This window comes from Takifugu flavidus, chromosome 12 (genome assembly GCF_003711565.1).
Source record: "Takifugu flavidus isolate HTHZ2018 chromosome 12, ASM371156v2, whole genome shotgun sequence".
Classification (NCBI taxonomy): domain Eukaryota; kingdom Metazoa; phylum Chordata; class Actinopteri; order Tetraodontiformes; family Tetraodontidae; genus Takifugu; species Takifugu flavidus.
Genome location: NC_079531.1, coordinates 13380907 through 13393309, shown reverse-complemented (window position 1 = coordinate 13393309; position 12403 = coordinate 13380907). Strand labels below are relative to the sequence as shown.

The following is a 12403-nucleotide window of genomic DNA, read 5'->3' as shown; positions in this document are numbered from 1 at the left end:
AGCTGCAAATGTTACATTTTTCAAGATATAGAGCTTTCAGAGAGACATATCTTACTTCCTCCTGCCTGACGACATTTTCCTTGCCGTCAGGTGCTAAAATGTTCATGTGTCACATGCGGCGAGTGAATTTGCCTAACATCCAAACTAAATTTTGTAACATTAACATTTTAGAGGGATAAACTACACGTCTGATTTGTGTCCAGATGTGACTTTGCAGCCAACTCCAGCGTTAACCTACAGAACAGTCGGAGGCATCTTGGATTTCTACATGGTCCTGGGACCTACGCCGGAAATGGTGGTGCAGGAGTACACACAAGTGAGTCATGTCTTTGTGTGTCTGTGTAAGTGTCTGTGTGTGTGTCTGCGTGCGATGGGACTGCGCATGTGCATGTGTGTGCTTTTGAGTCTGTCCCTGGGCCTCTGTTTATGGACTGTGGCAGCTGGGAGTTCCTCGCTTCACTGCATTCTCTCGTTGCATCTATCCAAACACACACGCACTAACACAAATAAAACCAAAACATAAACACTGTGGATATTTTCAGCAAAACAACTTTTTATGTATTGAACCCATTTGACTTCCCTGATTGTTTTTCTTCTTAACAGCTGATAGGACGACCCGTACTACCTGCCTATTGGACTCTGGGGTTCCAGCTCTGTCGCTATGGTTATGCCAATGACTCAGAAATAGAAGATCTGTACAACAGTATGAGGGCTGCTGGTATCCCCTATGTAGGTTTTGGCACAGTGACACCAACCATCACATTCTGAACATGAAAGTCTGAAATGAAAATCATGAAAGAAATGAAAGTATGTGAAGGACAAGCAGAGCTGACAACACATCAGATCTTCAGGCGACCAGCAGAGAAGGGAGCTGTGAACCTGCTCTGCTGGTTGGGTTGGGAAGTTAAACTCTCCACATGTTCTGTTGGGATTGTCATGGCCCAAGAAGCTTTTTGTTATCTCTGTTCTGCCTGATGCATTTTTAAGACAGTGGCTCCTATTTCTGAAGTAGTCCTGTAGTTACATCTGCTTCTCAATCTAAACTCCATTCAAACACCTCATTCAAATTGATCAACAATAGAGCATCAATCAGTCAAATCCAGACATGGAACCCAACATAGGACATCACCTTTATCATTTATCATGTGTTTAAATTCCTACATATTGCATAAACTGCAAATGTCAAAAAGTATCAGATTATACATCTGTAAAATGGTCAAATCATCTGTGAGATGCTTGGGTTCCACCCAGGATGAGAACGGACTCAGCACCCTCCTCTTCAATTGAATTTGAATTGCATGTGCTGCAGGATGTGCAGTATGCTGACATTGACTACATGGACCGCCAACTGAACTTTGTCCTTGATTCGGAATTCTCCAAGTTGCCTGCACTGGTGGAGCGCATTCAGGATGAGGGCGGCAGATTTATTATTATTCTGGTAATCTGCATCACAGCGGTATCCAGCAGCATTACAGCAGACAGAGAAAAACACCATTAAACATGTGACCTACTGGCTGTGAATGATTCCAGGATCCAGCGATCTCCGGCAATGAGACGGTCCCTTACCCCGCCTTTGACAGGGGAGTGGCCGATGACGTTTTCATCAAGTGGCCCAAAAACCTCAGTGATGAAATCGTATGGGGAAAGGTAACAATGGCAGCATTGATGTTAATGTTACTTGTTATTATTAATGCAATTATGTAATATAGTTCATTTTGACAGGTGTGGCCAGATTATCCAAACGTCACTGTGAATGACTCACTGGACTGGGATACCCAGATAGAGGTGCAGAGTTCATCTTTCCATGAAAGTAAAAGCTATTTGCTAACATGTTCATTCACAGTTATACAGATCTTACACTGCTTTCCCTGACTTCCTGCGACCTGCCACAGCAAAGTGGTGGTTTCAAGAAATCAAGGACTTCTATGACAAGATCATGAAGTTTGACGGCTTGTGGATTGTGAGTAACTAAACTGGGGAAATGGACTTTGTTCGTGCTGATTATCTGAGAGTTCATGTCTGATACCATATTTTGTCTTTGATTATGTAGGACATGAATGAACCTGTCACTTTCGTCTCTGGTACGGTTGGAAAAAAATGTCTTGGTGATCCACTTTTTGAAAACCCTCCTTACATGCCAGGTGAAACACACATTTTTTGCTTTATTCAGTTCATTTTTGCTTCATTCAGTCATTAGAAATCACACGAAAAGTCTTTCATGAAGCCTGAGAGACATTTTCCTACTAAAATGACCATCCAGATCTAGACTAAACATCCTCCAGCTGAACTCAGATACAGTCAGATACACTTGCCTGTCATTGACTTGATTCTCTTCTGTAAGTTCCGTAAATCGTCTGCTTCTCTGTCTCGTATCTGTGTGTGCACTCCTCCTCTAGCTTTGGAAAGCAGATATCTTGGCCTAAACCACAAGACACTGTGCATGAACAGTGAGCAGATACTCAGCGATGGGAAGAAAGTGCGACACTACGATGTCCACAGCCTGTACGGATGGTCCCAGACCCAGCCTACCTATGAGTGAGTCTGTTACCTCCATGTTACCTGATCAGGAGCTGAGGATATCAGAGGGAACACTCCATCTCTCCAATGACTAAATTCTCTCAGCTTTATGAAATAGAACACTGACATTACGTCCTGTTCTCCTGCAGTGCTATGCTGAACGTGACAGGCAAGAGAGGCATTGTGGTGACCAGGTCCACCTTCCCATCCAGTGGAAAATGGGCTGGACATTGGCTGGGAGACAACACTGCAGGCTGGGACCAGTTATACAAATCTATAATAGGTATATGGGAAGGGATCTGTGGAGAGGGCCTGCACTGTGATTTATGCTAATTGGACTATTTACTTTTTCTTGTACAGGCATGATGGAGTTCAGCCTGTTTGGTATCTCTTATGTAAGTGTCCTTATCCCATTTCATGTTGACAGGACATAATCTTCTCCCCTCTAAGTAGATTACTGCTGCCCAAGCGACAGTACCGTAATTTCCGGACTATAAGCCGCTACTTTTTTCCTACACTTTAAACACTGCGGCTTGTTCTACGGTGCGGCTTATTTGTGTAATGTTTCTATCGGCCGCTAGGGGTGGCTCGAGCAGAAAAGGTAAGAGGAAGACAGGTGGAATATATGTGTCGAGGAAGACGCAAGTTTAGTGCAACTCGGCTTTGTGTATGAATAAAATTAGCATAAACAGACCCTCATCATGGAAAATGCAAGAAGAAATTTTACCGGTATGTTTTTTTAACCAGCCCTGTTAGTGTTACTGCCGTATTGCTGCTGTGTTACTGCCGCGTCACAGGCACTGTTTGAAAAGAAAAGCAAAGCTAGTGTAGCGTGTTGGGGAGGGTCAGTGTGGGAATTTCCCAGCATACTTTGTGGCAGTGTGTGTGGGTTCAGGTTGGTGTTAACCCTGTTTTTGTTCGTTGTAAATGTTATCTTTTGCAACTTTCAATGTTAGTGTTCTTTTTATTGAGTTCTGGTTGTTGATGTATTTAATTACTGTTTTAATTACTGTTTGCACCTGCATACCATAAGCCAGGTTATGTGTGTGATTGAAGACCTCCCTTCGTTGACGTGTCTTTTGTTCAGTGTAAAGTGGAGCTTTCTACAGTCTGCTTCTGAGTTCTTCCGTGATCTCTGGTGTTCAATGCGGCTTATAGACAGATGCGGCTTGTATAAATACAAAATTGATTTTCTTTCTAAAATTAGATTATGCGCTCTATAGTCCGGAGATTACGGTATTTTTGCGCCATAGGGTCTGATCACAAGACAAGCCACACGGAGAGATGAGTGTTTACACTCGGGGTAAAGCGCTTGTTCCTCTGGAGCTGAGCTTTTACATACTCAGGCATCTCCCAACAGTCAAGTGTATTGAGGGCGTGTCCTGCCACCAGTCACAAACCAAGAGCTTCTCTCATGAACATTCAGCATATCTTAACACTCTCCTCCACAGACTGGGGCTGATATCTGTGGCTTCTTCAATGATGCCGAGTATGAAATGTGTCTTCGCTGGATGCACCTGGGTGCATTTTACCCTTACTCACGCAACCACAATGGCAAGGGATTCCGGGTAAGTGAGAAGAACCAGGAGAACCAAAGAAGCAGAAATGATGTGGATCCAACCGCAGCTGCACATGACTCTGAATATTTGATTTCCTTTGTTAACAAAGAAAACTTTCTTCTGCCATTTGTCTAATCTGTATTTGACGAAATGTAAACCTGTTTGGTGGTGCGGTGTCAGTAGTATTCATTCAGACGGCGACCTTTCAGAGTGTTGAAACACATCTGAGAAATCCAATAATGCCCGTCTGGAGATTGATCCCACCAGACAAACTGTGTTTGTGTGTGTGTGTGTGTGTGTGTGTAACAGCATGCAGCAGCAATATAATTGAAATTCAGGATGATCTGGGGCATGCTTCACATCCACTCCATAAATCTAATCTTTTCTTGGTGACATTTTGTTTCAAGATTTAGCTGAAAATAAGAAATCTGTAGTGTCGCTGCATACCTTCAGTTTCATAAATTCTTTATTGTACACAAACATTTCTGTGTGATATATGTATGAATCCTTACACAGGGCTGGGGTTAGAGGTAGGCACAGGCCTAAGACCCAATGATGAAGATGGACAGAATCCCCACACTTGCTTTATTTCTTTATTGTCCAGGTTGCTTACCTCCTATATAATATAGGTTTCATTGTAAAGAACTATTCAGAAGAGAACATCTGTGTAATGAAACATTTCTAAAGGTTAAATTATGAAATGTGTCAGATGTCTGATGCCAGGAATAATCCACAGTGATCAACAGAGGTCCCTTCCTTCCACAAGAGGGACACAGAACCATTTCTGGACCCTTGCGTCTCCCATATTTTATATTCATGTTGCTTGGCCTTTAATTATTGATATTGTCTAACAGAGACAAGACCCTGTTGCCTGGGATGCCCAGTTTGCCAATTATTCCCGGGATGTCCTGAACATCCGATACTCTCTCCTGCCGTATTTGTACACACTGATGTTTGAAGCTCACACCAAAGGAAGCACTGTCATCAGACCCATGTTGCATGAGTAAGTAGGATAAAATGATATGCTTCCATTTAGAGTGTTGGAACAAAAACAATCCTGTTGCCTTCAAAACATTACAGAAAGAAAGAAAATTGAAAAATGCATTTTGCTCATGTTGGTCCAAACCTGGAGCCGAAGGCCATTGGCCACATCTTACTGTAATGTCTGAGCAAACATGTATACGGATAAGGACGTTTTGAGATATGGTTGTGAGGAGAGAGCACAGTGTTTCCTCCATCTTTCTCATTGGAAATCTGTGCTGGTCCAGGTTTGTCCAGGATACAAACACCTGGAATATCCACAAACAGTTCCTCTGGGGACCTGCCATGCTGATCACACCCGCCCTCGACAAGGTATGACCATGACCTCTGACCTCCTGACAACCTAACATCAGATAGTTTCAGTTTGATCATTGATGAGATTTTGTGATCTGCAGGGAGTCGTAAATGTGGAGGGTTACATTCCTGATGCTCGCTGGTACGACTTCCACACGGTGAGTAGAGCCACCACACCTGGAAATAAACACTAAGCTATTCAGCTTATCAGGAATAAGAAGAATTTAAAGATATTCTTGCTGCTGATACTTTTGTCAGACCAGAGAGATTGGAGTCCGCCGCCAAAACCTTATCATGCCTACACCTTTGCACCATATCAACCTTCATGTCCGCGGTGGATACATCCTACCCTGGCAGAAACCGGAGAACACCACCCACTTCAGGTATCTAATGACGGAGGAGCCAGGCTGCAGTTGTGAGGTTCTGAATCTCTCATGAGTCTATTAGATGTCCCAGGGGGGCAATGCTCCTAGAGGAAGTGTTTTGTCTTCTTTAGTGGGTAGAACCAGAAGCAGTTTGTTGTCACAATTTTTATTTTCCACTTTTGTTTTAGTCGGAAGAATCCTTTAGGGCTGATCGTTGCCCTAAGTGACAATGGTACTGCTCAAGGATCACTCTTCTGGGATGATGGAGAGGGAGTAGGTAAGGAGAAGAATCTGGAAATTCAGACCCGGAAAGAGGAAACAAATGGGAATGTTTAGAGCTAAATTTCACCAAAAAACTGGAATGATCCAGTTTAGAGGGAGATGAACTTGATACTACTGTGACTGTTGACATTTCCATACATGGAGAGGGGATGAGGAATAAGAGGGGAGGGGAGTGCCTGTCACTGCTTGCAGATACCTCTCCTCTTTTATCACTTGTCTGTCTGCTCTCTATCGTCCTACACATACAGGTATTCTCCTCCTATGCCTACCTAGATTATTTATCCTGTTTGAGGGTTCACACTTATTAATCAGTACATTATTACCATGATGGCATGAGCTGCCATACACAGAAATAAATGTCAAAAAACATAATGCATGTACTGATTGTCCTGGGGCATAGAGGATTAACCTGCTCCCTATTATAGGGTACCAATACTCAATTTTATTTCTAGTTTTGACCTCTGAACCAGTCACTGACACTGTTAGACTGGATGGTTAATTCAACCCTCCTCATAAACTGCTATTTTTATTGATGTCTTCCACTTCCTGTCTTTGCTTCTGTCTCTCCAGTGTAGAAGGCTCTTTAACTTCTTTAACTTTAACTGTACTACATTTTTTTCGCTTCAGACAACGTTGAGAGGGGACGATACCTGCTGACTTCCTTCACAGCAGAGTCGGTGAGTTAGAGGGCAGCTCCACGTTACACCATCATGTTTGTTGTCAGTGACAGCAGGAGCTCCGAAACACACACAAACTGGTGGAAGCCATTCGCACAGAGTTCTTGTCTGAATCTTCGCTGCTGACTGTTGAGCAACTTTACACCACTTTTTGACATTTGTCCTTAAGATTGATGACTGATCATCAGTCTTTGTCAGCTGCCTCCATCAGAGCTGCAGCAGCCTAATCCCGCATCACACTGTCCAACACTCAGGCACACATGTGCACACATGCCCACACACATGTACAGACACATGTACACACTCGCACAAAGACACACACTCACACTCTGTGGCCAGACATCTGTGGCTGTCCTCAGACTCATTCCAAAGCAATTTCACAGAGTGATAAAACAGGGAGACTTTCAGACAGCCAGAGAGCAAGAGCATAATGTGTTTGTGTGTGTGTGGGTGTGTGCGTGTGCATGTGTGGCCAGATGTGAGAATATAAGGATAAGTTGGGCAATAAGACCAATACTGCCTGGAAGATTAGCCGATGGTATGCCACTTTGGATGGATATCTGAATGCACACAAGTGTGTGTGTTATATTTTTAACAGAGGTCTAAAAGATCGTATTTTCATGAGTTTTTGTTTCTGTCATCTGCTTTTTGTGTCACTCTTTCATTGGAAGTGTGTTTCCTTTCAGAACATGCTGTCCAGTCAGGTCCTGGTCAACGGTCTGCACGTGACAGACCAGCCCTTCCTGGGAGTGTTGAAACTTTGGGGTGTGGGAACCACAAAGATCATATCAGCAAGTCTGATTTCAGATAATAGGGAATGGACTCTGACCCCTGAACACAACATGGACACACAGGTTAGGAGAGATCAGATAGAGTTTCAGTATTCAGAACTTTTTACAGCCTATTTGCTACCCAACATCCCAACTTCACCCTGGTACTGGGATCTTCAGCTAGTTACTGAGTTTGTCCACTAGTTAGTGTCATGTGGCTTTAATGAGTGATTCTAAAGCATAGACACACACAGTTTTCCTACAGTTTTCCTTACAGTTTTCTCCTTCTGTTAATTATCAAATATGCATCTGAGTGTTCCTACTGTGTGTAACATTTTTACTGGCAGCACAGAAATGCTAACAACTGCAGAATAATCAGATGTGAGAACATCCACACAGCTGTGATTTATATTGATGAAGAGTGGTATAAAGAGTAGAGTGTCACCATGACACAGAGAAAGTGTCAATAAAACAAGAGACTGTCTCAGAAAGAAGAGCAAAAAGGGCAGAGAAAGGGGTACACATCACAGCAAACAGATGGAGAGAAGAGCAGAGAGGTGAAGAACATGCTTAAAATGAATGAGAGATGGCCAGAGAGGAAGGAGAGAGAGTGAGAGAAAACAATGCCATAATAACTCAAAACAAGTTTTTCAGAATGAGGCATCTAACTTTCAATCCATCCACCCTTCCATCTCTTGAATATTTAATAAATAGATAGTAATCTGCATCTACTGATGCTTGACCCCATCTTTGATGACATCAAAGATGGCATGATAGCTGACATCACAGCTGACATTATTAATGACATAGCCAACATCAAAGATGGCATCATAGGTGACATTTTAGCTGACATCATCGATGATATCATAGATGGCATCATAACTGATGTCAATGATGACATCAAAGATGGCATCTGGTAGCTGACATCATTAATGACATCATAGATGACATCATAGATGGCATAATTGCTGACATTTTAGTTGACACCATAGTCATTGTCTTCTTTTGTGTGTGTGCAGGAGCTGATTATCGACGCCACAAGCCTGTCAGCTAGCATGTCTCAACCTTTCAGTGTGACATGGAGGATCTGATTGAAAACGCTTCTAATGAGGAGTTCATGAAAAATTAAATTTGTTTTTGAGATGGAATGATCGTGTAAAATAGATCTAATGATGATTGACAGTTCATGGCAGGACTTTTCGCTATGTTTCTGTAACCTATTCGAGTACTGACTGCTCAACCACTTTATCCAATCATTCATTTCAATAAATACCCAAGAATGGACTCTGTGTGTGTGTGTGTGTGTTTGTGTGTGTGTCAGAGAGAGAGTGGCACTCACACACGGACAGAAAGAGAGAGAGTCTCTGGTGTTTGTGTTTTTGGAGTGTTGGAGGAAACTGGAGGAAAGCCTCTTGACCCCCTCATGAGACCCACAACCTTATGGTATACCAGTCGTCAGCTGTACCAGTCTCATGTTTACCTTATGGTACACCTGAGGACTGGTGTACCACAAGGTTGTTGGTCTCATATGAGGGTTTATATGAGGGGTCGCCAGCTGAATCTGTCAGAATTTACAGGACACAAACGTGTGTTTCATATTCTGCTCTAAAGTATTCAGACACACCCAGCCTCTCTTTTACATGGTCAACAGATCGCTCGTTCTTCTTAGCATGAATCCATCCAGAAAAATATGCATTTAAATCAACCTCAATAACACTGAGTCTTTGTTACCACGGAGACTATCAGATAAAGGGTGTTATACATGAAAGAAATGCATAAATACAGAAATGCTTTTAACTCTAATTCAGGCTCTCACTGTTAGACTCATTGGAACCAGGAAGAGGGTGGCAGTCTTTAGACAGGTGGGGGCAGCTGCCTGGCTGAGGGAGGGGTTAAGTACAGTATATCCATCAACACCCCAGATAGATGGTCTGCAGAATCCATCAGCGCACACCCAGGGATGTTGTCTGGGCTATAACCGTTAGGAGTTTTCCCTAGTGCGAGCCCTCCCCCTCCCTTTCTGTTTTCTTTTGGCTGTCTAGTTTAAGGTCTAGTGGGGCTGCGCTGCAGTTCTCTCTTTTCAACCGGCACACCTGAATCTCATCTCGGGACAATCATCCACACCCCCCTTGTGTTTTAAAAAGACTGGTTCACACTTCCATCTTTGCTGATTTGTTGTTCAGCCCTCTATGGTACAGTGTGGCTCTTAAATGCTCTGGATCACCTGTAAGCTCTTGGATTCTTGTTTCTACCTTGGAACTCATACTCTGTTTGTTCTGCAGATCAACCTACCAGACGCCTGTTCGTGCTGCACAGACTGACCTGACTGTGTTTCCTGAGTTTCCCCACCTAAGAGTTCTCTGCAGATAACTTAACACCAAACCTTCAGTAAAGCTTTTTATCAATCATCCTTGGCTGTCATGTGTGGGCTCAGTTTGTGTCTGCTGCTCCTACCAATAACCTTTTCACAGATCTATCCTCTGGTGGATCTTGCTCACTTCTACCAATGTCATGCTAAAGGACTCGTTTCTGGGTGGTGGTGTGAGGATGATGCTGGAGAGGGTACTCTTCAAAGCAGGCTTAGAACCTCTTTAGAGCGTAGGCCAGGGAGGGGGCCCTAAAGCATTGTGCAACTGTGGTATTATAGTATGTGATCAATTTTATACATTTTCGCATGAAGTATGGGCCCTGGAAGGAGAAAAGACATCGGATCTTCCAGGCTGATGTGGCTTATGTTTTATTTGTGTGTCCTGTCCTATCCTGTTTTTTTCTTTTTTTAATCACAATTACCAAAGAGGTCTTAAAGAAATACGATGGAAAAATGTGCTGAGAAAAAAACCATAGGGATGTTGTAGGTGCAGGAAATTTAGAACAAAGCAAGCTATAGAAAAGATGATAATGCTACTGTTGGCATTGACATTTACAATTGAGGTGTTAACTTTGCAAGCATTGAAAGAAAGTTATTTGTGCTCTCCAAACAGCTGAGTTGGCTGAGAAAAACACAGAAGCCTATCTTTACAGCCTGAAGCTAAAATGATTTCCCACCCTTTGATACAAAGCTTCACTCACTGAAGTCTCAGCAGGAGGTTCAGGAGCTGGTGAAATTAAAGCTTTATGGAAGGGGGGTATCATTTTAGCACCACCTGATAGCCACACACACATCTGCACCATTCACATAAAGAGGCACACCCACTGTGAGAGTTGAAACAGAGCAACCCAGTAAAACCCTGCGTGAATCATCAAAAGACACAAACACAGGTACCTTGCAAGGGAGAGCAAGCAGCAGTTCACTCTGGAACACCCTCCGTTGCTCTCCTGCTGCTCTGCAAACCTACTTCCTTTATTCACATCAGCTCATTACCCATGTGGAATTTTCACCTCCTTCCAAGATGCTTTTAGGGTTTCAGATAACAATCTCACAGTAAATCTGGTGCTCTGGACAAGTGTACTAAATCAAGAGGTGAAAAACACTCTATTTCTTCTTCATGCACTTAGGTGCTAAACATACAAATGCATTTAAATGATAACTATGATAATTATTCTCACATGTCCCTCCTGTTTATCGTTAAATGCATCTAGATTCTCATTATCCATACTACATCTTTTCACTCTTATGAACTTTAAACGTATTACTTCATTTTCCTAGACAATACATTTCTTACACTCAGAGTTCAATGTGGGTGCAACATAAGACATTTCAAACAGTTCTTTGACATTATGCAATGCATTAGTCCAATCTTGTGAATCCACTTCTTCTCCTTCATCCAGTAGAGGTCGTTCTTCCATCTGCAGCAAAGCAATAGTAACAGTCTAACCCACGAGCCGATCAATGCAACCCTGAACAAGAGGTACTATACAACAAGCTAATATGGCCAATACTATCAGTACTATCCCTATTACTGCCCTTATCTTGAACAACAGTTCCTTCCATCTTAAAATCATGCTTGTAAACCAGTCTAATGGGAGACTGCCGTCGTCAATCATTGCCTTCTGTAATGTGGTCAAATTTTCAAGTGCACTATCTATTACGTGGCCATCTGCATCATTTTCTGGGACAAATGTGCAACAGTAATCTCCTACCATTGCGCAAAGTCCTCCTCTAGGTGCTGTCAATAGATCTAAGCTCATCCTATTCTGCATAGTCATTAATCTTAGCGCAGTCAGTTCTTCTTTAACTCCTGTAAGAGCAACCTTTGTCAAATTAGTAAACACTTTCAGTCTATAATCAACCATTTCTAATCTTAATATGTTCTTTGCCACACCTGCCCAAGGAAACAGACTGAGAGCAACCTTTTCTCCCTCTGTCCAGTGTTTAAACTCTTGCAGTACATCTGTGCCCCACACTGAGTCATGTGGTTTGAAATCTATATTCAAATCTCCCCTGGAACTCAACTGTAGAACAGTTCTAGCATTAGCAGCATAAATTATGACTGTGTGATCATTGAGGTGGACCGGAGCGCACACTCCTGACCAGTTTGCTGGTAGGTGAGCATACGCGTTGTGTCCACAAAGCCACCAACCGTTGTTGATCAAATACGTGCCATTCTGTCCTGGTGCGCCTTGTGAATAAGTGCAAGTGCAATTATAGCCACTTGGGCACGATTGTGTTGTCTTATTAAACTTATAGGATAATATTTCATCATTACAGGCATAAGAATTGTTGTTGGTTCGATTTAGGCAGGATGGTAGGTAAGTCTGCGTCATATTTTGTTTCAAAGTTTGCCGATCTCTCACTTCCTCCTAGGGTGTATAGATGATCCTGCAAGTGTCAGCATGTAGCGATCCTAGTTGTGTCTGACCTTGCGCATAACAGTATGTGTGATTATCCATAACCTGCACCGGGATTTTGTATTTTTCAATCTTTCCCGCCATTTCTCTCAGGGGTTCTTGAGTGCAAT

At 42.7% G+C, this 12403-nt stretch overlaps 1 protein-coding gene across 4 annotated transcripts in view; it reads left to right on the top strand.

Annotated features, from left to right (window-relative positions):
• Positions 1–8789, top strand: part of si (sucrase-isomaltase (alpha-glucosidase)) — a 40588-nt gene extending 31799 nt beyond the window's left edge. For all 4 annotated transcript variants that reach the window (XM_057050512.1, XM_057050511.1, XM_057050509.1 and 1 more), the window contains 19 exons: positions 204–316; positions 604–729; positions 1310–1438; positions 1531–1647; positions 1723–1785; positions 1844–1960; positions 2051–2141; positions 2397–2535; positions 2667–2800; positions 2878–2912; positions 3969–4085; positions 4931–5079; positions 5345–5429; positions 5513–5569; positions 5670–5794; positions 5965–6053; positions 6686–6735; positions 7422–7589; positions 8525–8789. In XM_057050512.1, the coding sequence (XP_056906492.1) occupies positions 204–316; positions 604–729; positions 1310–1438; positions 1531–1647; positions 1723–1785; positions 1844–1960; positions 2051–2141; positions 2397–2535; positions 2667–2800; positions 2878–2912; positions 3969–4085; positions 4931–5079; positions 5345–5429; positions 5513–5569; positions 5670–5794; positions 5965–6053; positions 6686–6735; positions 7422–7589; positions 8525–8596 (1976 nt within the window). In that variant the 3' untranslated portion in view covers positions 8597–8789. The remainder of the gene's footprint in view (positions 1–203; positions 317–603; positions 730–1309; positions 1439–1530; positions 1648–1722; positions 1786–1843; positions 1961–2050; positions 2142–2396; positions 2536–2666; positions 2801–2877; positions 2913–3968; positions 4086–4930; positions 5080–5344; positions 5430–5512; positions 5570–5669; positions 5795–5964; positions 6054–6685; positions 6736–7421; positions 7590–8524) is intronic.
• The last annotated feature ends 3614 nt before the right edge of the window (positions 8790–12403 follow it).